We start from the raw sequence: 27015 nt of genomic DNA, 5'->3' as shown, positions 1-27015 counted from the left end.
CACAGGCAACAGTGTGCCCGCATGAGCCTCTTTCACACAGACACTGAAATCCCAAACATACGCAGTGTTTATTAACTGCCTCAGACATCACCATGATTACTTCCTGGTAGCTTCCTGTTAGGAGGTGTAGATCATATGTGAGTGCGCTCTGAGTGCATTACTGAATGAATGAATGAAGTTCAACATATATATAGAAACCCAAAGACGCTTTACAATTTATACATTTTACACACAACCATTCATACTCAGCACTCATCTACACACCAGAGAGAAGCAACAGCCAATAGTGTACAGCGTACTCTCAACCGGAAACAACCGTCCACCTGGAGGACTGCATTGATATCTAATCTATATCTGGGCACAGTCATGCATACATTTACACACACACACTTACACACACACACACACAACATACATACATACATACCACACACTTACACACACATACACCAGAATAATTTTAGAGTATAAATTTTTCTAGGCAGTTTAGATTATCCAATTTACCTAATCTTCATGTTTTTGGACTGTGGGAGGAAACCCACACAGACACACGGAGAACATGAAAACTCCCCCCAGATAGGGCCTTGAACCCAAGACCCCAGTGAATGGGGGGCTAACGTGCTAACCACTAAGCCACCATGTTGTGCTTCATTGTACTCATTCTGTAGTTGGATTTCAGCAGTGTGTTTCTGTCCGTTTTCTTCAGGTTCACTTGTGGTCAGCTGGTTTTGGGCGCTCTGCTTCTGTCCCCAGAGAGCAAAAGGTATTTTTTATAGGTACATATATTGTGTATGTGTATATTTGTGTGTAAATGTGACGTCTCGATTTGTTATTTTGCCTCCCCATCCGACCCAAGTCACAGCTGATAACAAGCTGAATATATTTTATTTTCATGATCTGGAGGTCAGACACTGAAAGAACTGATTAAGGTCCTGGTTAATTCTCGTTCTGGCAGCCTGGTCCTTGGGGACCTCATTGTACCACACCTTTCATGGGCCCAGGGGAGTTTGGGCAGGCCAAGGAACCAGGCTACCTGTCTCAAAGGAAGACAGAATTGCATCTGGATAGTCTGGTGATGTCCAGAAATACATTATCATGTGAAATAGGCAGAAGCAGTCCAGAGGGTTTTGTTAAGCAATTTACAAACAGTAAATATATGTACAATTATTGATAGTGGAATATAGCTTAAAAATATATGTTGATAACACTTTACATTAAGTGTTGACTAACTAACATGAATGAATGAATTAGTTACCATGAATAAGACATGAGGTAGTACATTAAAAATGCTTAGGTCATGTTAGACAAACACAGAACGACAGCATTAATGAATGTTACTTTCACATTACAAGTGAATAATTTGTTAAAATGAACAATAAATCATATATTTTATTATCATATACTTTACTAGTGTTGGATAAACAAGTAACAACTGCATTAGTTCATCTTCTTGTAATTGTTAAATATTTATTAAGTAAATATTAGTCTATGTGTTACGCCCTCGCTATGTTTTCCTGTGTTTTCCCCGTTTCCTAGTGTGTTTCTCTAGTACTTTTCCATCACGTGTGTCTAATTTGTAGCTCCGCCCCTCGTTACCTGTCTCCCCAGGTGTTCATTGTTTCATGTTCAGTATAAATAGTACCTGTTAGTCTACGTTTGCTGTCGGTCTTTGCACCTTCCTACGTTGTCTGTCACGTCATGTCCTAGTTATAGTTTTGCCAAGTTTCTAGTTCTTTTGTTAGTTTGTATTATTTGCTTATATCTCGTGTTTGTTTATATCCCTTGTTTTGTATATATTTATGTATTTATCCTTTGTATATATATCCCTAGCCCCGTTTAGTTATTATCTGTTTAGTTTAGCTCTTTGTTTGTTTTCCCTGTTTGTTTATGTACATATTTATATTCGTTATTCCCCTGTTTGTTTATTTGTTTATTTGTTATTTATTAAAAGTCTGGTCTTACCCGCATATAAATCCGCCTCCCGTCTCATCCCAGCGTCACACTATGCTTCATTTCATCATATAGTATATGTCGGCGTGTTTGTTGAAATTCAACTTACATGTAGAAATTGTAAATATAATCCATGATTAACCAATAATGCCTTTGTTAAGCATTATTAACATCTGTTAACCCTTACTAAGCACTTATACAGACAGCTCTGTTCAGTAAAATAAATATACCTGATGTAAAATTTAAATAATTCTAATCCATGTACAGATGTATTTCCAATAGAAGTAAAAATGTAAAATATATAATATTATATTAGTTAACTGACATCAGTAAATAAAACAAGTAGCTGGCTACCACTGCATAAGAGTTATCACAGCCAAATATATTTATAACTAATATTTAATTAATAAATATTTAACAGTTACTGTATGCATAGTTGCAGCATGTACGCAAATTATAAGAAGAGCAGTTGTTACTCGTTTACCTAATATTAGTTTAGATTATTAATGAAGTGTATGATTTATTGTTCATCTTAACAAATGCTTACTTCAAACGTTAATGTGAAAGTAACATTAATTAATACTGTAGTTCTGTGTTTAATTAACATTACCTACGCATTGTTAATGTATTACCTTAATGTCTTATTCAGGGTAACTAATGTATTAATTCATGTTAGTTAGTCAACACTTAACGTAAAGTGTTAGAGGTATTTTTTTGCACTTGAAAAAATGGAATTTAATAAACACCTCCCTCTTGCATCTGACCCAAAGCGTTCTCACCTGCTGCCGGGGCAACGCTGAATGACTGATTTAATCCTTATAATGTTAATTAAAGGAATTTTTTTTATTGTGATGTAATTATATATAATGTTAATTAAAGGGTTTTTTTATTGTGATGTAATTATATATAATGTTAATTAAAGGATTTTTTTTTATTGTGATGTAATTATATATAATGTTAATTAAAGGTGTTTTTTTATTGTGATGTAATTATACATAATGTTAATTAAAGGGTTTTTTTATTGTGATGTAATTATATATAATGTTAATTAAAGGATTTTTTTTTTATTGTGATGTAATTATATATAATGTTAATTAAAGGGTTTTTTTTTTATTGTGATGTAATTATATATAATGTTAATTAAAGGGTTTTTTTTTTATTGTGATGTAATTATATATAATGTTAATTAAAGGGTTTTTTTTTTATTGTGATGTAATTATATATAATGTTAATTAAAGGGTTTTTTTTATTGTGATGTAATTATATATAATGTTAATTAAAGGGTTTTTTTATTGTGATGTAATTATATATAATGTTAATTAAAGGATTTTTTTTATTGTGATGTAATTATATATAATGTTAATTAAAGGGTTTTTTTTATTGTGATGTAATTATATATAATGTTAATTAAAGGGTTTTTTTTATTGTGATGTAATTATATATAATGTTAATTAAAGGGTTTTTTTATTGTGATGTAATTATATATAATGTTAATTAAAGGATTTTTTTTTTATTGTGATGTAATTATATATAATGTTAATTAAAGGATTTTTTTTATTGTGATGTAATTATATATAATGTTAATTAAAGGATTTTTTTTTTATTGTGATGTAATTATATATAATGTTAATTAAAGGGTTTTTTTATTGTGATGTAATTATATATAATGTTAATTAAAGGATTTTTTTTTTATTGTGATGTAATTATATATAATGTTAATTAAAGGGTTTTTTTATTGTGATGTAATTATATATAATGTTAATTAAAGGGTTTTTTTATTGTGATGTAATTATATATAATGTTAATTAAAGGATTTTTTTTTTATTGTGATGTAATTATATATAATGTTAATTAAAGGTTTTTTTTATTGTGATGTAATTATATATAATGTTAATTAAAGGATTTTTTTATTGTGATGTAATTATATATAATGTTAATTAAAGGATTTTTTTTTTATTGTGATGTAATTATATATAATGTTAATTAAAGGGTTTTTTTTTATTGTGAAGTAATTATATATAATGTTAATTAAAGGGTTTTTTATTGTGATGTAATTATATATAATGTTAATTAAAGGTGTTTTTTATTGTGATGTAATTATATATAATGTTAATTAAAGTTTTTTTTATTGTGATGTAATTATATATAATGTTAATTAAAGGTGTTTTTTATTGTGATGTAATTATATATAATGTTAATTAAAGGGTTTTTTTATTGTGATGTAATTATATATAATGTTAATTAAAGGATTTTTTTTTTATTGTGATGTAATTATATATAATGTTAATTAAAGGGTTTTTTTTTATTGTGAAGTAATTATATATAATGTTAATTAAAGGGTTTTTTATTGTGATGTAATTATATATAATGTTAATTAAAGGTGTTTTTTTATTGTGATGTAATTATATATAATGTTAATTAAAGGGTTTTTTTTATTGTGATGTAATTATATATAATGTTAATTAAAGGTGTTTTTTTATTGTGATGTAATTATATATAATGTTAATTAAAGGGTTTTTTTATTGTGATGTAATTATATATAATGTTAATTAAAGGGTTTTTTTTATTGTGATGTAATTATATATAATGTTAATTAAAGGATTTTTTTATTGTGATGTAATTATATATAGTGTTAATTAAAGGATTTTTTTTATTGTGATGTAATTTTATATAATGTTAATTAAATAATTTTTTTTTGTGATGTAATTTTATATAATGTTAATTAAATATTTTTTTTTTGTGATGTAATTTTATATAATGTTAATTAAAGATGCAGTTCTGTAGTTTACTCTCTCTCTCTCTGTCTCTCTGAAGGTGGATACTGGTTTTCTTCGCTGTCCCGGTGGAGCAGTCCGAGCCCTGGCGTGTGGACGTAGCGGATGTGTTTTCTCAGTGTCTGCTGATCGCTCTGTGAGAGCCTGGAGCCTCTCTACAGGTACAGGTACAGAATATCAGCTACACTCTGCTCTCAGTGCAGGAAGAGAGACCAGGAGGGGTTACAGAGAAACACACTCACACCAGAAACATGGATGCTTTTTAAACAAAACAGTTTTCAAATGGAAATTGATTGATATCGTACTTGTCGGTCAGATTATGAAAAAAACAATGGACTGAATTGTTAAAGAGTAGCTGTGGACTTTTTCCTTTCAATTGGAAAACGTCTCCATTAAAAATGCGGTGTAGCCTAAACCTGGCTTAATCCCTGTTTGAGAAACTGCTACATACAGTATTTGTCGCTACACCGTTCATATTTATTTACAGCTTACACTGTTTTCTTTTTATTTTATGATACATTGTAAATTTAATACTGAAGACTGTATTAAAGCTATACAGGAACACATGCTGAATTAGTCTGTAAACAAAAAGTAAAAACAAAAGATTTCAGATTTCTATTTGAGGACAGATCTGCAGACTTTTAATCTCAGTGTCTTCATGGAGAGTCACCTGGAATAGTTTTCTCAGCATCTTGAAGGAAGGAGTTCCTGGAGGTGCTGAACAATAGCTGCTGCTTTTCCTTCACGCTGTGAAGCTCCAGCACATCCCAATTAAACCACCTCAAATCACCATCTCAGTTCATCGGGTTTAGATCAGGGGAATAATGTGGAGGAATAACACTTTCTTACTGTTTAATACATAATTATATATGTGTCCTTTAATCATTTTAATGTCTTTAATATTGATCTACAATGTAGACTGAGGAGTGAGGAGGTGTTCAAATGTTTTGTAGAGGTTTTATAGAGGTTTTCTGTTGTCTATGAATGATGTCTTATAGAGAACAGAAACAAAAGCGGCCCAAGTATTGAACCTTGAGGTTTACCATGTTCATTTTTCCGTGTTTGACTAAATGTTTTTTTTTTTTTTATTGTTTTTATTCGATCTGTAATTGTGTCTATAGTGCATCCTCCTGAACAGAGGGAGTCTCTGAGTGCAGTCTGCTTCCTGGAGAAGGGGAAGCTGCTGGTGTGTGGATTCAGCTCAGGCAGATTGGAGTTATGGCATCAAAATAAGCTGATTTATTCTGATAAGGTAACTAAACTACTACATAATCTAATATATTAGGTGGTTTAGATTAGTAAAAAATTGGTAACTGTGCAAAGGTTATGGCACAAGAAATTTAACAGTAAATAAGTTAAAGTGAATAAATAATAAAAAAAAAAAACAGGAAACCCAGGGTTATTCCACCAAATATTGATTTCTGAGCTCTTAAAACATTTTTGTTATTTCAGCCATTTCTCTTTTTCTGCAAATAAATGCTCTAAATAACAATATTTTTATTTGGAATTTGGGAGAAATGTTGTCTGTAGTTTATGGGACATTCCAGGATTTTGGTACATGTCAGGGGTGGTCACTTCTAAAAAATTTGATCTTCAATTTGATCATTTTTAGTCATATATTTATTAAATACAGGTAATAGACTATCAAAAAGTTTGATTCGTCAAGCTCAGGTATCAAAGCAGTTTTTTTAATTAGATAATGTAATATATTTGGTAACTTACAGTAACAGGGTTGCGAGTAACAGGGTTGCAAATCTAGGCTAAGTTGTGATTTACCCCAGGAACAGATGCTAACTGTAAAATGTAGCTATGTATACAAGATCAAGGACAAACATGGTTATATAAGTATATAAAGTAAATTTTGACTCTACTCATTATTAGTCTTACAATATGAGTAACAGGGTTGAGTTCACTGAGTGACACACACAACTTGGACAAACATATTTGGAAAAAAAACTTGAAAATTGCTAGAGCACTTACTCTTGGTCTTGCCATGTGGGCAGAAAATGTCCTTGTGATGTCACTTCCTTTGTGCCAGTAGACAAATATTTTTAACTATTTCTCTGCAGGTAAAATTCCTTATGGTAACAGGGTTGAGCGCATGTTGTGGGACACAACTTAATAGCATAAAAACTGTAACATGCAAAACAATGTAGACCAAAGAAGTTGTAGTTTTCATAAGTAAAGGAGATGCAGATCAACAATATACAAGAGGAAGTCATTTATTTAGAGCTTATTTTAATTGTTCAATTTGCCAAAGGAGTTGGTCACTCAATGTGTGGGCCAAGAGAAAACGGCCATTTTTTGAGGTGGTCCAAAGGTGTTCGGTCTTTTGAATAATATCTAAGGAGCTTATTTTTCCACCATATTTTACAGTTTGTCTTATAACAAGTACATTTTTCACAAAAAATAGTCATTTAGATATTTTGGATATGTACATTTGAAATTTAGGTGGTGGGACAGGAAATGTACCAAAATCCTGGAATGTCCCTTCTACAATAAAACAACAATGTTTATTTTACTCAAACATAAACCTATAAATAGCAAAATCAGAAAAACTGATTCAGAAACTGGTCAGAAAGTCGTCTCTTAATTTTTTCCAGAGCTGTATTTTTTAATATTGTAACCAAAGGTGTCCAAAGTTTTGAATTTGCACCTACTATAATAATAAAATACCTTGAATATTATTAAAAGTTTTACAGTAAAGTCTTTGTGAGTGGGTGTAGTGTAATCAGTGTTTTCTGGACGTGTTCTCTGATGATCTGTAGGTTAGTGATGGTGGGATTGGAGCGGTGACCGGTATGCCGGATAAGCAGCTGGCTGTGAGCTGCAGTGATCGCTCAGTGACCGTGTGGAAGCTGGAGCTAGACTCTGAGCTCTGCACTGCAGGGTATGTTTAGCTTTTTTCACTATTTTTCACTATTGTTCAAAAATGTAATTGTAGTAAAAGAGTACATTTCTAGCTGTACACTAATCTAATGCACAGCACAGACGTGAATTTTCACAAAAACACAAGATCCAGTGGCGGATGCTGGTCTTTCAAGGAGGGGAAGCTCAATTTCGGCCTACATCTTAACATATGTCGTTTATTTATACAAAAATTCTCCTCTCCCTGAGATGTTTTTTTGTAAACAAAAGGCATTATTTTCAAGTTTTCACTACACAACAAAAAGGTACCCATTCTTTACATAGAACAATTACATAAAAAAGACACTATGACAACATAAAAAGACACTATAAACATAAAATGATCAGTAAAAAAAAACATTTCGCAAAACCTTTAAAGTTGGTAAAGGAAAAATGCAGGTAAATTTATTTCCTTTTTGGACAGTTTTAATTTCCTGTAATAATCCCTTTATTAATTTAAATTATTTAAATTATTTTTAATGATAACACAATACTTACTACTGGCCCCTGTTCATTTATGTCCTGAGATAGTTTCATCAAGAGGAATGGCCATCAGTACATTTTATTTGTTACAGCACTTCCAGTCAGCCAGCTCACTTTATCAAACCAGAACAGCTGGAAAGACCTGTTACTTTTCCCACCTTTTACACCAAATTAATCTGAGCAGTTTATCTGCCCTGCTGTTTAACTCTTTAAGTTTTTCTTCGTAAGGAAGACTATCAAATGGATTTTTACACTAAAAGATCGCTGATTCGCTCATTTCGCTGTCAATCAAAAAGGGACTCCGCCTCAGACAGATCATCCAATCATCACGCAGAAGCTGAGCGTCTGCCCCATAGACCCCCAGAGATGCTGAGCGTCCGATGGGCGGGACAAAGCCCAGCATTTATCCAATGACTCGTCTCGTTTCGCTGCGCGCTTTGCTCCACTATTGAAGTCTGTGCACTGTTTAAAGCAGCGCAGTGAAGCTGCGGGAATGAGTGAGAGGAAAGCCGCGGCGTTACCAGTGATAAGAAGCTGATTCTGAACTAAAGTTCAGCGCGTTGTAGCGCATATTTAATCAGGGACATGTACACACAACAGTATATATTTAATCACTTATTTTTTTACATTTTAGGGGAAGCTGAGCTTCCCTTGCAATCTTAGAGCAATCGCCACTGACAAGATCATATAAAATTCAAATGTTTTTAACTTTAATCCAATCAAAGAACAGCAGGAGTAGTTTCCTTCAAAATGGAGAAAAGATTAGGTTTATTGGCTTCTGAACACAAGCCGTACAAAACCAGTCTGAAAAACTATCCGGACCAATCAGGAAAGATTTAATATGGAAGCTGCTGTCTGACCAAGTTGATCGTCCAGACTTTTATTTAACCAGCAAGCCAACCAGCTAAAAAGAAATAGCCTCAGAAATAAGGATGCACCAAAAGGAAATAAAAAATCTGTTAGAAGCAGAAATCAAACAAAATTAAACATTTGGCTGAAAGTTGAATCTCAATACTGTTTTTATGTAAATTGTATATAATAATATTTATTGAGCACTTAACATTCCAGCAGAAGGACTGCAGAATTAGTACAGCTGTTCTAATTATACATTTACCTCAGTGAGGCTAATCAAGTGAAATTTTCACAATGTGTTTTTTAGCTGAGCATACAAGCTGTACAGGGCTTGGATAGTAAGATTAGCTCAGCTACATTACTCTTACTCTTTTACATTAAACCCCCCTCAGAGTTTTGTCATTTTGATTTCATGTTTTTTTTGTATAACAATATCAAGCAGCAGCAGCAGCAATAATGTTAAATCTATGTAGCAGAAACACTGCTATACTTCACAGCATGGCCTGAATGGGTCTTTTTGCAGGACTTAAACTAATCAAACTCACACCGCTGCTGGAAACTGATCCCTGCAGCTGAAGAATGACTGAGTTCTGTATTGTTTAGTGTGTTTAAGGTGTCGTCGTACACGCTGGATATTCCTGCAGCTCACCTGCTCTACAGTAACGTCCTGCTGGCCGTGTGCCGAGAGGCCAGCATTGTTGACGTCTTCTCTACAGCCGGAGACAACAGACAATGCCTTAACACGTACGTACACACACACACACACACACACACACACACACACACACACTGTGAGTAAACTGTGAGCTAACTGTCAGTGTCTGTTACTTGGTTGTCGTTTCAGCTGGTTTAATAATATACAGCCTCTGGGAGTGGTGAAGAAAGATGCCAAGAGCTTTTGGATTGTAGGAGAAAGTAAATCTGAACTCCAGCTCATCTTTGTTGTAAGTACATACAAGAGCGTAGGAGCGGGCTTGATATTGGGGGGGACACATTTGCCAATATAAACCCAAGCCCACCCTATAGTTTCGTAGAACAACATTTGTGGAAATTACTTTTAATTAAAAGTAAATTATTATTATAATGTGATTATAATAACCAGCAAGCTGATTGGCTGTTTCTACTGAGCGGCGGGACTTAATACCTGAACCGGCTCCGTGATTGGTCCGGTCTGTCTCCTCATTAATTGGACAGCTGATCTGAGCGAAGCGATATAATTTTTGGGGGGGACAAATCCACCTGTTTCTAATATTGGGTGGGACATGTCCCCCCCCATCCCCCCCGGTTCCTACGCCAATGAGTACATAGACATGATATTATAGTTACCTTATAGTTCCCATAAAAAACACAAATAGCAGATATTGTCACATTTTGTACATTTTAATATCAGTTTATATCATTTCTCATAACCTCTCTAATCCTTAGTTTGAATCTTTCATAATTTAACCACCAACATCCCATTTTTTGCATAAGACAGCAGGAGAAAAAACAAAGATTGATCAGAATCATTCATCACACTCAATCAGTGTGATAAAATATAGAGAAATGATTAATACAATCTTCCAGTTTTCAATTCTATAATTATTAATAAAGTCATCGCTGTTTTCTGCAGCTCTCTGTAGTTTCTGGTAGCTGCTGGTATTCTGATTTCTGCAACATTAATCTGGGCTGGGAGAAAGAAGGATCCCGAGAAGAGCATCATGAGGAAAAGCGTGAGGAACAGTCCGAGGAGCATCATGAGGAAAAGCGTGAGGAACAGTCCGAGGAGCATCACGAGGGAAAGCGTGAGGAACAGTCCGAGGAGCATCATGAGGAAAAGCGTGGGGAACAGTCAGAGGAGCATCATGAGGAAAAGCGTGAGGAACAGTCCGAGGAGCATCATGAGGAAAAGCGTGGGGAACAGTCCAAAGAGCATCATGAGGAAAAGCGTGAGGAACAGTCAGAGGAGCATCTTGAGGAAAAGCGTGAGGAACAGTCCAAGGAGCATCACGAGGGAAAGCGTGACGAACAGTCCGAGGAGCATCATGAGGAAAAGCGTGAGGAACAGTCCGAGGGGCATCATGAGGAAAAGTGTGAGGAACAGTCCGAGGAATATAAACAGAGGAAAGTTTGGGTTACAGCAGCTACCATACATGAAGGTATGATTTTAATGTAAACCATACTACTTAAAGAATACACACAACACACAATACACACTACGGCCCTATCTTACATCCTGTGTAAGGTGCCTCGGGATGCTTATTGCTATCTTAAACCTCGCCAACAGTCCATTTTTACGCCTTGCACCTGCGCCGTTAAAATAGCAAAAGAGCTATTTCATGGGCGTGGTGATCTGGAAATTAGGTGTGTTCATGTACATTTCTGGTGTGTTACTCTCTTGGTAACGAAAAACATAGGTGCTTCACTTACTGATTAGAACCCTGACAACAGTCACTAGTCAGGCGTTAATTCCTGTCTTGGCTATGCAGGCGTTCCATGCGCACTTAGCACATGAACAACGCCACTACTTGCACACACACATGAACACACAGCAGTGCACAAACCCAACTTTCATATCAACAATAAAAAGAATAAAGATAAAAATAACTTTGCTGTTCCATCAAATGAGCTGCTGGAGCTCCTTCACAGTGTGAATGCAAAGCTCAGTTTCCTCTGCTGAGGAGCGTCAGACACGTCCAGGTAGCTGCACCATTAAAATAGCAATCCACCAAAGTCGGAGCTCATCTGGCTCTTAAAGGGAATGATAAGCAAGTGACATGCTAATTGGTTTGTTTCATGTTACACCCAAAACACGCCCATGATTCATTAAGAGTTAGTACATGTCTTTTGTGTGTTTTGAGCTGGCAAGGTGTACTTTTCCCGTCGTTACAATAGCAAAGACACACTGACACGCAATAAATCAAGCTGAATGCTACACAGTTGATGGCTCACCTATAGATCGCTGTTTGTGTTTTACAGCGAACACAAACAAGCAAACAAATAAAGAAATTTATAGACATAAACATTTATGTATATCAATATATACATATATACCTACACATAGCTAAACAGAAAACAGAATCATGAACATGTGTAAAAATCTACCTAATAATATCCACCCTTTTTATTTACATTTTTTAAAATATTGTTTATTTTGTGTTTAAACATTGTTATTTACTGTAGTGTTGGATGTGGTTGCCAGGTGTGTACGGAACCCTTAAGGAGGTTTTCCATTTAAATACAGAACCCTCACTGGAGGGATTCTAACAATAGTTCTGAGGTTTGAAGAGACTCATGCAGGAGATCAGACAGGAGAGAAGTTGTTGGGTTTATAGTAAAACCAGCTGCAGTACTAACAGCATACTGTTCTATATTTTACTGCATATGATACACTGTTCATAATTCATAATCAGTTCAAATAGATCCACATCCATTACAAGATGATTACTATTTGAAATTTTTTTAAATTCACCAGCAATTTTGCATTTTGTGAGTTTCACTCTCTCTCTCTCTCTCTCTCTCTCTCTATATATATATATATATATATATATATATATATATATATATATATATATATATATATTGTTAAACTCTCTAATTATCCAACACTGTGTCTCGTCACACCTCTATTTAACAATGATCATTAACACAGTCAGGAAATTTTTAGAAGATCACCTTGCAGATCTCCCGGCACAGTTTATTCGGGACAAAACAAGCTTTATGTGTTTGATAGGAGATGTGCTGCAGTTCCACGGGTCTATTTAACATGTTCCTGCTTTAAACACACACTTTAAACCCTTTCTCCATGTTGAATCCAGGCTTTATCGTGTGTGGAGACGCCAAGGGGTACATGTGGACCAACCAGCCGCCGAGCATGACCAGCTGGACCAAGAAAAGACGAGTGAGCGTTCTCTTACTGAAGGTTTAGTGTGTGAATGAGAGAACTGTTATCTGGGTGAGGAGGTGTTCCTCCATCACTAGTCCTTGGGTTCTTGAACCAGTTCCATTTGGGCTTTTAAGAACTGTGTTCCACTGACAGTTTTTTCAGTGGAACAGCCCGCATTTCCACCAGTTTTAGTAGAACCATCAACATGTCACATCATGGGCGCTGAGTCTAAAGCGCTGCCACTATGAGCGGGAGGTCGCAGGTTCGAACCCCCACTCATGCAGCTTTGCCATCAAGCTGCCGGCACTCAGATGAGCGCAATTGGCCCTGCTCCCTCCGGGTGGGTAGATGGCGCTCTCTCCCCACATCACTCCTAGGGTGATGTCTGCAGCACAGGGCGTCTGTGAGCTGATGTATCGGAACCGAGCCGCTGCGCTTTCCTCCGAACGCGCTGGCTGCTCGGCCATGAAAAGAAGCGGTGGCTGGCCGCACATGTATTGGAGGAAGCATGTGTTAGTCTTCACCCTCCTGGTGTGGTGGAGTATTACTAGTTACTAGGGAGTCCTAGTAAGTGGGTTGGGTAATTGGCTGTGCTAAATTGGGGAGAAAATGGGAAAAAGTAGAAATAAAATTATTAAAAAATAAATAAAAAAAAATGTCACATCATACGCCATCAACAGGGGGCGCTGCAGTAGCGATTTTCCTCCTGTACAAACAGACACGCCTACAGATGTTGCCACAGCTCGCCCTGCGAACACTGCGAACAAATGTTCCTGGTTCTAAAAGCTACTAGAACTAGAACAATGCCGGTTTCAGGTCAGTGGAAATGCGTTATCAGTGGTTCTTCCTCATGGCTTTCTCTGGAAATCTGCTTTGGGAAGGGGATTGATGTGGAAAGTGCTTTATAAATGAAACTGTACTGAAAACAGAGCTGCTGGCTAATGCTAATTGCTAACCCTCTGTAGGCTCACAGTGACCGGGTCAGCGTGCTTCGCCTCACAGATAAAGCCATTATCTCCGCCTCTTCTGATGGGACGATCAAACTGTGGGACAGAAACACAAACAAACAGGTGCTTCTCAAGTTTTTCTTCAACCCTAAAGGAAAAATTTAGATAAAAATCAAATGATAATTATTGATCACTGATCCCAGGTGTGTCGATCAACCAGCACCAGTGTTGTTGTTTAAAGTGGGAAATGCTAGGCTAACATTGGTAACAAACACTAGATTTAGACTGTCACCAATATCATCAATATTGTGCCTGTTAATCTAGATTAAAATTTTTCTACTTTCTGAAATAGTCATATAATGCATTACCGTCCACAGTGGACAGGACTGTTTTTTATGTTATATAACTTTGGAAAAAACTAAATTAATAATAAAAAAAAGATAAGATTTTAGTCGTGTATTAATAGAGATGAGATTAGCATTCGTTAGCACTGTTAGCCTAGCAATAGCCTAAAGAAGCACAGATAAGCCAGATAATAAATGCCTTGGCTAATTGACTGCACTTGGTCCAAGTAATCAATCATGTTTGTAGATTTTTCTTGAAATTGCTCATTTAATAATGCATATTAATATGTATGTGTGTTTTTATATCAATTCAATGTGTCTGAAGGCTTATGCTTAAATACACTGTAAGGACAAAAGTATTGGGACACGTCCCAAACTCATTCCAAAAGTATTGGATGGAACTCCAACAGTCCAGAGAACACAGTACCTGGGGCTTTATATCCCTCTATCTCACATCTGACATTAGACATAGTGGTTCTATTACTACCCATTTATTAAAAGTTCATTAGACATATAGTGTGTTTCTCATTAGTTTCTCTTATATATTAATGCTAATATTCACATTATTTTGTTTCTGCTTCTCCAGGTGGGTCTGTTTGTATGTGGAGCTCCGGTGGAGATACTGGAAATAAACGAGGATGATCCCAGTCAGCTGGTGTGTGGAGATGCCCTGGGGCAGGTCTACTTCCTGTCCTGGCTGGGATAATTCTCCTCTACGACCTTCCGTTCAGACAGCAGATCTACTGAAAACACGTTAATCTGGACAGTGCACCAATAATACAACCATAGGCTTGATTAATTTATTGTATTTAATAAATAAAGTGAAATTGATTATTATTTATAATTAGGGTTGTCAACATTAAAGCGTTAACACACAATTAATTTGGATCAGTAACACATTATTATGTTTTTCACGCAAATTAAATTGGTCCAGTGGGCTAAGTGTTGCCACTGTGATCTGGAGATCGTTGGTTCGAATCCTGATTATGTAGCTTGCCATCGGCTGCCGGAGCCCCAAAAGAGCACAGTTGGTCTTGCTCTCTCTCTGGATGGGTACAGTACAGTAGATGGCGCTCTTTGCCCTCATCACTCCTAGGGTGATGTGGATCAGCACAAGGATGCGTCTGTGAGCTGAAGTATCAAAACCGAGTCGCTGCGCTTTCCATCGTTAGCGCTGTGATGCTACTCGGTAATGCTGCATCAGCAGCAGCTCGAAAAGAGGCGGAGTCTGACTTCACGTGTCGGAGTAGGCATGTGCTAGTCTTCACCCTCCTGGTGTTGGGGCATCACTAGCGATAGCAGGAGTCCTAGTGAGTGGGTTGGGTAATTGGCCGTGTAAATTGGGGAGAAAATAAGATAAAATAAATAAATAAATAATTACACCACCAAGTTTGACCCCAACTTCTACTGTAATATGCCCCATCCCCACCCAATATGTGGATTTTATCCTTGGTCATAGTATTAGATTTCATTAAAGGGCTCTTAAAGGGACAGTGTACACATTACTGATTACTGGCCATTACATATTTCCCCCAGGCCATTTAAATGGTCACCCTCCTCCACATTGTGAGCATGTGTGCAATACCAAACACTTCCTGAGATTTTTATACTCAGCAAATTAAGTTCTAAATCAGAAATCCTTACAACCAAGCTGAGATGTTTACAATAAAGTAAAAAGTTTCCTCTATCCAATTTAGCATGCATTCTTTATTTAAGTGTCCCATGTTTGATTGATCTCCCCTCAAACATACAAGGGTATACTAGTATTTTAATTTTAGACTCTACTAATATAAAAATATTTTCATTTTACATTCATTCTTTTTTTTACATTTAAATATTCAATATAAAACACTTAAGAAGAACAAGTCCAAATAATCACAGTTAATCACAGAATATTGTTGTGATTAATCTGATTAATTTTGAAATCGATTGACACCACTAATTATGCAGGTAAAACTAAACTTTCTGGACTTTTTAAGAAATTAAGGCACTCATTGACTCATGTTATATATACTACAAATCCATACAGTCCATATTTGAAAACTAAGCTGCACAAACAGCCCATTTTAAATATGCTGTTAATGTGATGTCACAAAAACTAACACATGTTGAAAAGCACCATCTGTTCAGCTTTGGTCCCGCCCATTCACATTCACCCTGAAGTTATAAGGTGTCCTTTAGCCAAGGCTGCATTTTAAATTTGCTTTTTTAAATGAGTTAATTCGCATATGCATATGTTATATGGACATTCTGGCTTCATTTGAACAATACTAAGAGATCTAGTATATAAAACTAAACCAAAAATAAAGAAATTGCTCTTAAACATGAGCTGTAGAATGTGATGAATAAAAATGTTAATTTATTTTGAGTAAAATTTAGCCTAATAGCCCCTGATAGCCTGATAGATTTGGCAAAAATAACCTTAATTAGACAGAATTCTTTCAGTTGTGTGATTTTTCATCTTCAGTGTTTGTATGGAAGAGATACAGATCCTTCCCTCAGATGAAGTCTGCTGGCTAATCCTGCTGTGTGCTGTCCAAGGTTCTCTACCAGCAGACCAAAATGGTGTTTCTTCAACTGATCTAGTGGGTGGGGCTCTGGTGGGGGTTGATGGGTGAGGGGTGGAGTCAGGGTGGTTCTATGCAGGTTTTCTTATTGTGATGTCAAAATAAGCAAGCATCCAAATAAGCTCATATGATTCCTGACACCAAACTCTTTTATCTGATTCACAGAAATCAAATAGATGGATTTTTTTTTTTTTTTTTTAGAGATTGGAGTGTTTAAGTGTCAGCCGAGACCCAAGTGAAAATACAAAATTTAGATTTTAGAATTGTTGCTGAGAACAAAATAAATGGTCTTTTTTTTGTCTCTGGTCTGGAGTTCACTGTGTCCATTGATCCATGGTTGGAAAACAAATATATATTTTCCATCAATGCAAAAGAAAGGAGCCATGATCTCATGAGTGTTATTAAAATTAAAATCCAAGAGGGTTCCGGTATGCGGTCGGAGTAGACAGACGTGGGTGCATCGTGCTCCAGCCAAAACTCGATAATTTCGTACTTAAACTCGTTTTTCAGGTAGGGAGAGAGTTTTAATACAATAAAAGGGAAACCAGGACAGCGAGAAGCTAGCTTTAGGAACCGACCATGCCTAAAAATAAGGAGAAAAACGGCCAGACTTTAAAAGCTAACGAGGCACCCTCACAGGCTAAGGCTAACTCAACCGAAACACCAAAGCTAACTGGTGCGGAGGTAACACCGAGTGATCTCCTGGAAGCCATAAAGGAGCTTAAGTCCGATCTCAAAGGGGACAATGACCAATTAAGAAAGTCTATCGATTCAATACGTCGGGAGATGAGCAGCAAACTAGACAGCCTAACCGAGGAATTGCAGGGGCTGAAGGAGCAACTGGGGGAGATGGAACACCGCGTGGCGCAGGTGGAGGACTGGGCCGCAGAAGTTTCTCGAGTCCTCACGGCTGCCACGCAGAGGGAAGAAAAGATACAGCGGAAACTCACAGATTTGGAATCGAGATCTAGGAGGAATAATATCCGCATATTTGGAGTGCCTGAAGGAGAGGAAGGTAGCTCGGTAACACATTTTGTGTCGGAGCTTATAAAGCGTGAATTTCCAGCGACTGCGGAGCTGGAACTAAAAATTCAGCGAGCCCATAGATCCCTCGCTCCCAAGCCAAGGTCTGAGGCGCCCCCGCGCCCCCTTATTCTAAACTTTCAGGAGTTCACGACAAAGGAGATCGTGCTAAGGGAGGCTTGGAAGAAAGGGAAAGTGCAACTGGGAAACCGAACGCTGTTTTTCGACCATGATTATGCCGCGGAGATCGTTCAAAAGCGCAGAGAATACAACGGGCTAAAGAAAGCTCTAAAGGAGAAAAACATCCGATTTCAGACGCCTTACACTAATATGAGAATTCACTGGGATGACGGCACCCAAACCTATAACAGCGCACATGAAGCAGGGCTGGAATTAAGGAGGCGAGGATTTACGGTAGCCGTACCTGAGGCAAGGGAAGAGGTGGACTCGGTTGGGACTCGATTGGAGGAGCTCCTTGGCTGGAAGCGTCAGGAAAAGTCCCGGAGATTAAGACGTTCGGCAGCCGCGGAGAGAGCTAAAGAATCGCTCCGGAGATTCGAAAGGTCTGACAAGTCAAGGTGTGGGAGCAGTGCCGGGTCAGATGAGTAAAGGAGCTTCAGTTGTTCATAGCTGGGAGCAGCACCAGAAAGAGTATGGATCGCTGGACATATAGGATGGTGCATATCTTGTTGTTAACCACCTATGTGGGGCCCTTTCACTATGATTGGCTTCCCCCGCGACCCACCAGCAGGGTCATGGAGAAGGGTAGTTTTTTTCTCCATCACCGGAGGTACCGCTTGTTCTTAATTTGTTCTAGATTTCATTTTACAGTTCATGTTTTCTATAACACATGCATAGTGTTTAAAGGGGTGTCTGTAGCACTTACGTTGTTATATAAGTATGGCGCAGGGGGTTAAAATTGTGTCTTGGAATGTTAATGGCCTAGGTAACCCTGTAAAAAGGAGTAAAGTAATTGCAAAGCTGAGAAAGACAAGATCAGATATGGTGTTTCTCCAAGAGACACATTTAGCGAGAAATGAGCATGAAAAATTTAAAAAACTAGGCTTCACTAACTCTTTTTACAGCTCATGTAAGAATAGTAGGAGGAGGGGGGTCATTACGTTAATATCTAACAATGTCAATTTTGAAGTGATAACAGTAGAATCGGATAAGAATGGCAGATATGTTATTGTAAAGGGCAGATGTAATAAGGTTGTGTTCACTTTAGTTAATGTATATATACCTCCAGAGAGTGACCTGAAATTCCTCAGTCTTCTTTTTGACAAAATATTCTCCATGAGTGAAGGCATTTTAGTTTGTGCAGGTGATTGGAACACTGTATTGAACCACAGTCTGGATACTACAAGTAATAGACTACATAAGCTAAACAGATCTAAAAACATGAGGAACCTGATTAAGGATAATGGGCTATTTGAAGTGTGGAGGGATTTCAACCCGGACGTAAAAGATTTTACTCATTACTCTTCAATGCATAAAGTTCACTCTAGAATAGATTACTTTTTAATGAACATCACGGATAGATGCAGGGTCTGTGACTGTTCAATTGGGACTGCTGATATCTCTGACCACAACACTATTTATTTGACAATTAACATAGAAGACATGAGACGAGAAACTCAATGGAAACTAAATATAGGATTATTAAATAGAAAAACAGTAGTGCAGGATATAAAGAGAGAAATTAAAGAATGCATAACCTTAAACAAAGATGATGAAGTAGAACCTACAATACTTTGGGATACGGTAAAGGCGGTAATGCGTGGTCATTTGATATCAAAAACATCTTATATAAAAAAGATGGAGAGACTTGAATATGACAACCTACAAAAACAGTTAAGAGAACTTGAAAAGCTATACCAACTTAACCACAGGGAAGAAGTGGCACAACAAATAAAAACAATAAAAGAAACACTGGACCAAAGGGCATGTGAAGAGCTTGAAAAGAAACTGCGATTCACTAAACAAACATTTTATGAATCTGGACCAAAGGCAACAAAAATTCTGGCAAGGCGCCTTAGAACACAAAAAACTAGGAACTTTATTAACAAAATAAAAGACCCCTCTACTAATACATTAACTTTTGATCCAGAGGACATTCATACAATCTTTAAGAACTATTATAAAACATTATATTCTCCATTGGAATACCTAAATGAAACCGAAATTCAAAACTACTTGCAGAAATTGGACCTCCCAACCATAGACCCTCACTTGAGTGAAGCATTAACCTCCCCAATAACAAAGGAAGAATTGGATAAAGCTATTAGTAAACTGAAGACTAATAAAAGTCCAGGGGGTGATGGATACCCAAATGAGTGGTACAAGATTTTTAGGGAGGAAGTCTCACCCCTACTGCTAGAGTCATTTAATTGGACACTTGAAAAAGCTACCATTCCCCCCTCTTGGAGGGAGGCGATAATCTCCGTAATCCCTAAGGAAGGTAGAAACAAGGAACTTTGTGAGTCATATCGACCAATTTCTGTGCTTAATGTTGATAATAAACTCTATACTTCAATATTGGCCAAGAGAATGGAAACGCTTCTATCCAACTTGATAAATGAGGATCAGACAGGATTTATAATATACCGTCAAACCCAGGACAATATCAGAAGGACAATTCAAGTTATAGACACAGTCAATAAGCAAAAAATAGGCGCGGTCTTAATAAGCCTTGACGCTGAAAAGGCCTTCGATAGAGTGAGCTGGCCCTTTCTGTTTGCAGTTATGGAGAGAATGGGCTTTAGTAGCCAATTCATAAAGTGTATACAAGCCCTTTATAAGGATCCAATAGCTCGAATAAAGATCAATGGCACTCTTTCAACTAGATTCAGTCTCTATAGAGGTACAAGGCAAGGATGCTGCTTAAGCCCCTCACTTTTCGTCCTATTTATTGAGCCATTGGCCCAGGAAATTAGAGAAAACAAGGACGTTGAAGGAATAAGGATAGCACAGCAAGAACATAAAATAGGATTATTTGCAGATGATATTATCACTTACATCCAAAACCCGGAATCTTCCCTTCCTAAGCTTTTTACAATTCTTAATGAGTTTGGAGAGAAATCGGGTTATAAACTAAATATTATAAAAACGCAGGTACTTTGTATCAACTATAGTCCAAGTAAATTACTTAAAAAGAAATTCAAGCTAAAATGGGATTTGGATGCAATAAAATATTTAGGAGTTAAGTTGGTTATAGATCTGAAGGGACTTTTCATGGCAAACTACCCAAATCTCAACAGTAACATAAAAAGAGATCTAGCACAATGGTCATTACTGCCAATGGACTTTAGTTCTAGAATAGAAGTGATAAAAATGAACATACTCCCCAGATTACTGTACCTGTTTAGCTCTCTACCAGTCCAAATACCAGACTCTCAGTTCATAATCTGGGACAGACAAATATCAAGGTTTATCTGGGCAGGCAAGAGGCCGAGGATTAAGTTCAAGACATTGCAGTTGGGGAAAGATCAGGGAGGACTTTCCCTACCGAACCTAAGGGATTATTTCTATTCTGCCCAAATGAGATATATTGTGTGCTGGTGTTCCTCAGACTATACTGCTAAGTGGAAACAGATAGAATTGACCCAAAGCAAAGTCAAACCACAGGCCAGACTGGGAGAGAAACAGAGTAGATTTCAGGAGGACGATAACACTACAGTAACAGTAACACTAGCAATATGGACAGAGATAGTACAGAGATACAAGTTGGAGGGAGATTGCAGATTACTCCTTTGGCCCTCATATACTAGCGCCTTCAGACCAGGGAAGACGGATCAGACATTCAAAAGATGGACAGAAAAAGGCATAACAGCCATAGGTACTTTGACTGAGGTAAACAACTTTAAGTCATTTGAAAAGGTTAAAAAGGAATTCAAATTAGAAAACAAAGATCTGTTTCGATATCTGCAGTTACGACATTTCTATGATACCGAGGTGAAATCACAATTATTGGACAACTGCAACAAGCTAGTGGAAATGTTGTTGGTTTCAATCGATCAGATGCCCTCTAGGACTGTTTCTAAACTTTATTCTTGCCTTCAAAGATGTAAGGGGAATAATACATACAACGTAAAAGTTAAATGGGAAAAAGAAATGCAATTGGATATCTCTGAGAGTGACTGGCTTTTGATGTGTAAAACACAACTCACTTCAACCAGCTCTAGAAGTTGGAGGGAATTCGGTTGGAAGAATCTATTAAGGTACTTTATTACTCCCTATATCAAAAGTAAACAAACTAAAGTAAACCAGATTTGTTGGAGAGAATGTGGCCATATCAATCCCAATCACCTGCATGTTTTTTGGTCATGTGTGAAATTACAACCACTCTGGTCGGAAGTATTAGACATAATAGAGGAAGTCCTCCAATATGAAGTTCCGAGAGATCCAAGGATTTTATATCTTGGCCTGATTCCGGAAGGTTCGATTGAAAAAGCGGATGTTTATATCTTTAAAATAATGATTATGGCGGTAAAGAAAGTTATTACAAAGAACTGGTTGAAAAAAGAGTCACCAAAAATAAAACAATGGATGGAAATAATGGAAGAGATATATAACATGGAAAAAATGACATTCCTTCTGCGTATCCAAAAAAATGCGGCTGAGCTGAGCTGGCAGAAATGGACATTCTACAAGAACTCTAATGCAAATGACTTATAATTATGGGAACCGTCACCCCACTGTGCATGTTTTCTTTTCTTTTTGTGTGTGCATATTTGTGTTTGTACTTTGAAGTTCTTTTTTTTTCTTTTCCTTTTGTTTTGTTTTCTCTACTTTTGTGATTCCTATGTATCAAAACAAAAAATTGCTTAAAATAAAGAGTAGAAAAAAAAAAAAAAAAATTAAAATCCAAAAGTGTACAAATTTAAATCTCTAAGATTGCCTGATTAATAAAAGAATGTGCTGCAAATTGATAAAAGTAACACTGTTCATCACCCTAAAACACACCATCCTGTGAAACATGGTGGTGGCAGCATCATGCTGTTGGGATGCTTTTCTTCAGCAGGGACAGGGAAGATGGTCATAGTTGATGGGAAGATGAATGGAGATGAATACAGAATAATCCTGGAAGCTGTAAATGACTTGAGACTGAGCAGGAGATTCACCTTCCAGCAAGACGATGACCCTAAACATACAGCCAGAGCTACAATGGAATGATTTAGATTAAAGAATAATATTTATGTGTTAGAATGAAACAGTCAAATCCAGACCAAAATCCCCTGGAAACTGCTGCTCACAGACGCTCTCCATCCTGACTGTTGGCAGAGTGTAAAATAGCAATGAGCGTTGTGACGCACCTTGTACAGAGTGACACACCTAATGACCTACCAATGGACCTTTAAAACGATTCCTGACATGAAGCTCTGAACAGGCTTTACTCAAAACTCACTTTGCAGACACTTCTCTGATTTGCCTTCTCATGTAAACTGCATTCAAATGGCTTCAGATCATTTACTTCTGCATGTAAACTGACAAACCACACATGCTCTGCACTCTGAAACTCAGGTACTCTCAATAACCCTGAATAACTCCGTTTCCATTCGTTAATGGAGCACCAGTTTCTGATGTTGATGAAGATAGTGGTAAGGTGGAGAGATATGCTCTTTCTAACACATGTATTGGATCACCGCTCCTCAGGAATCTGTATGATATTATTCCATTATTATTACAACTATTGTACACAATGTTCCACTGCTGTTGTAGGATTTTATGATGTTGGGATTTGTTAAGCTCTTCATCTAAGCAAAGATTGTAGATTGTGGGTAGCTTTTCAATGCTTTGTAAATATAAAGAAAATATGTAATTTAATTCTGCTTTTAAATAGCCAATTACAATAGATATAGAATAGATTTAAATATGATAAGAGTGGGTGTAAATGGGTGTAGCCAATGGTCGACTTATGATCTTTTTGTAATCTTTCTGTTCTGTGAGCAGTCAGCTGCCATTTGACGCATGTTTTCCTGCACAGGTAAAAATTAATTTCGGTTAAAGAGTCACTGGGACAGTAAAAACTGGCTACTTTGCAAAATGTTGCTAAACTACATAGTATTGAGTAGTGTTAACCCTTTAATGGGCTGGAAATAAAAAAAGGTCCAGGGCTCAGTTTTGTTCCCAGTCCAGTCCTGCAGCACAATGAAGTAATGATTTAATGCCATAAAATGTGTTCTATAATAAAAAGGATAAGCAGTGCATTGAAAGGTTATGGTAGTTTTTATATACCCCAGCTGCTTCAGCAGTATTGGCATCAAAACAACCCCTCAACACTCTATTTTCACACTTTTCACCTGCATTGTTTAAATAGCGACAGTGCTTCTGAATATATTGTATCTGTCTAAAAAAGTGAGGTGTGTTCAAGCATATTGCTAACTTTGCAACGAAAAACACAGGTGCACCACTGATTGAATACAACCAAGACAGATGTCAACAGTCAGACGTTTATTGCTATCTTGGCAAAGAATTGTCAACACAGGAACATCCCTAATGTGAATACACTCTCGCTTGTTGCGCACACATAAACATACAGCAGTGCACAAACCCAGAGCATGAGCCAGTTGGCAGCTTTGCTAACTTTTACATCAACAATAAACAGAATGAACGAGTGTAAATGCACAGGTCAGTTTCCTCTGCTGAGAAGTGTTGGACACATCCAGGAAGCTGCCCAATTAAAATAGCAATCCACCAAATGCAGTTTACGCATGACAGCTCACCTATAGAATAAATAGCTAAAATAGGGCCCTATGTTTTTTTATTGTTCTGTCATTGTCTTTCTTAAATCAGTTAGGCTAAAGTGCTGTTAAAACATAACTAAACAGGTTTAGGCCACACAGATATAAAACAAAGCACTAATCTGATACAGATACAAATAATAGCACTGTAATATACTTTGCATTTGTTGCAACATAATGCTTTCTTCTGCAGAAGTGCAAATAACTGAAAACAATGCAGTGACTGAGCAGGACTGGTGACTGGTATCTGCATTTCCTCAAAGCAGAGGGATCAAGAGTTTTATTTTACATTTCCTCTCAAGAGACTTAAAACTGAGTGCTATTAAATGCTTGTTTTTTTTTTCCATGTTAGGTAATGTATGTCTTACACTGAAAACCTCTGGAATATTATCAAGAGGAAGATGGATGGTCACAAGCCATCAAACCAAACTGAACTGCTTGAATTTTTGCACCAGGAGTAAAGCAGCATAAATTTATCCAAAAGCAGTGTTTAAGATTGCATGTGTAAGAGAACATGGACATGCAGAAGATGCATGAAAACTGATGATTAAACACCAAGGTTATTCCACCAAAGACATCTAATTATTACCAAAATAAACAATTAATTCGTTAAATTTGAATAGATTTTATTGTCTAGTTATACTGAGTTGATAATATTATTAGTTTGGGGTAGAAGTAACCGTACTGGATAGCTTAGTTAGCTTGTAAAGCTTTTAGAGTCATTAGTTTTATTCTTGCCATCTTATAGTTATGTTTTTTTCACAATACATGTTGAAAATGAAAGTTTGTAATTTTCAGCATTAAAATAAATGCAGTAATGCCTTTTAAAGTAGTTGAATATTTGCTAAATTCGATAAAAATACAGCAGCCTATTACTTTCACAATAATTACAGCACAGTGATTATTACTGTAATGAACAATATAGTGTTTTACATGTGTAGTATTGTTTTAAAAGGTAAATTATTCAAACTATAAAATTTACTGCAGCTAATTGTTGGTGGAAAGTTATGGTATATTTCACAGTGTTCTTTTAACAGTTTGCTGATGTTTTGCTGTTTGATGGTAATCAGGAGAAAATAGGCTCCTGGTTTGGGTTTTGGTTTCTCTTTAGGGTTCTCTGGTGGTTTCCCTTGTTGCTGTTGTATTTGGTTTTCTGACTGGAAGCCAGTCATAGATTTTCGTATAGTGTCCTTTTGACCTTACCTGTTGTAGAAAGTGCTATGAAAATACAATTTGAATTGTGTTAGCAGGCATGGCTATGTTTACAGCAGGGTGTGAATTATACAATGATAATTGGCGGGGTCAAGTATTTCTTCAGGGTGTAAATGGAAACCAGTACAGCGAAGGGGCTTCACTAAACTGTCTTACAAATGTCTCACTTCCTTACTGTAATGTCTACAGCACATAAAAGATAAATTCATAACATCAGCTTATGTAGCACATACCACACAATAACATTTATAGCCATAAATAATATATTATACAGCAAAATCCACAGTTAATCCTGTAAAAACACAATGCTATTGGCTGCTATCTTTCATCAGCTTTCTTAAAAGTTTAATTCATATTCTACAGGATCTCTCCAACAGGAATCATTTGTTATTTAATTCTTAATAAATAGAAAGTAACAATGTAACTGAAAATCCCTGTAGATAAGGCTTTTGTTCCATCTCATCCAGATGTTTTGACACTGGGACTACAATATTAAATGTTAAGGGGAGATGTAGTAATGCTTTTATATAGCTTGGCTAGTGACTTTTAAAAAGCTTGGTTATTGCTAAATTCAAAGTAGCCTAATACAAAAAAAGAAGTCTTACCTTAAAAATGTGTAATACACCAGTTTACTGTAAAACTGATTCCTCACTATGTCTACTGCAACTTATAAAGCTTGCACCATGTCCAGGGGTTTCCTGTCTTAAGCCTGATGATTCTGGATGGATGGATGGATGGATGGATGGAGGGATGGAGGGATGGAGGGATGAATGGATGGGTGGACATACTTTTACACCAGTTAGCCATAATTTTAAAACCACTGACATGGGATGTGGATAACATTGTTTATCTAGTCCCAGTATCACCAGTTAAGGGCTGATATGCTTATTAGCTGCTTATGCTGTATTAGACAGCAACTGAATAGTCAGTTTTTGAAATTTTCTTTTGTACCCCTACCCCTCGTTTTCAAGTGTAACCCTTCCTCTAAGAAGGGTTCAAGCACCTGATACAGATATACACTGCCTGGCCAAAAAAAAACCTCCATCTGGATTTAAGTTAGTAAATGATGTGGGGTTGATGCTGCAGTTGGTCTGCAGGTTTAGGTTCAGCAACAGTATGTGCTGAAAGAATGAGGTCAGCTGACTACCTGAATATACTGAATATAGACCAGGTTATTCCATCAATGGATTTTTTTCTTCCCTGATGACACGTCCATATTCCAAGATGATAATGTCAGGATTCATGGTGCTGGAATTGTGAAAGAGTTCAGGATTCAGGGAGCATGAGATCATCATTTTCACACATGGATTGAGAGAGTTCACCACAGAGTCCAGATCTGAACCTCATT

General features: G+C 36.6%; 2 protein-coding genes across 3 annotated transcripts in view; one reads left to right on the top strand and one right to left on the bottom strand.

Annotated features, from left to right (window-relative positions):
• LOC125785886 (telomerase protein component 1-like) overlaps positions 1-15809 on the top strand; it is a 69507-nt gene extending 53698 nt beyond the window's left edge. Inside the window, exons 38-47 of one of the 2 annotated variants that reach the window (XM_049470065.1) lie at positions 707-763; positions 4765-4885; positions 5846-5976; positions 7493-7614; positions 9570-9710; positions 9811-9910; positions 10579-11104; positions 12764-12846; positions 13797-13901; positions 14709-15809. In XM_049470065.1, the coding sequence (XP_049326022.1) occupies positions 707-763; positions 4765-4885; positions 5846-5976; positions 7493-7614; positions 9570-9710; positions 9811-9910; positions 10579-11104; positions 12764-12846; positions 13797-13901; positions 14709-14828 (1506 nt within the window). In that variant the 3' untranslated portion in view covers positions 14829-15809. Of the gene's footprint in view, positions 1-706; positions 764-4764; positions 4892-5845; positions 5977-7492; positions 7615-9569; positions 9711-9810; positions 9911-10578; positions 11105-12763; positions 12847-13796; positions 13902-14708 lie in introns of both variants that reach the window. The other variant, XM_049470064.1, reaches the window with a different exon arrangement.
• LOC125785892 (ribonuclease inhibitor-like) overlaps positions 1-27015 on the bottom strand; it is a 330748-nt gene that overhangs the window by 213028 nt on the left and 90705 nt on the right. The window lies entirely within an intron of this gene.

This window comes from Astyanax mexicanus, chromosome 21 (assembly GCF_023375975.1).
Source record: "Astyanax mexicanus isolate ESR-SI-001 chromosome 21, AstMex3_surface, whole genome shotgun sequence".
Taxonomy (NCBI): domain Eukaryota; kingdom Metazoa; phylum Chordata; class Actinopteri; order Characiformes; family Acestrorhamphidae; genus Astyanax; species Astyanax mexicanus.
The sequence above is the reverse complement of the archived record's forward strand: the minus strand, read 5'-3'. Positions and strand labels throughout refer to the sequence as shown.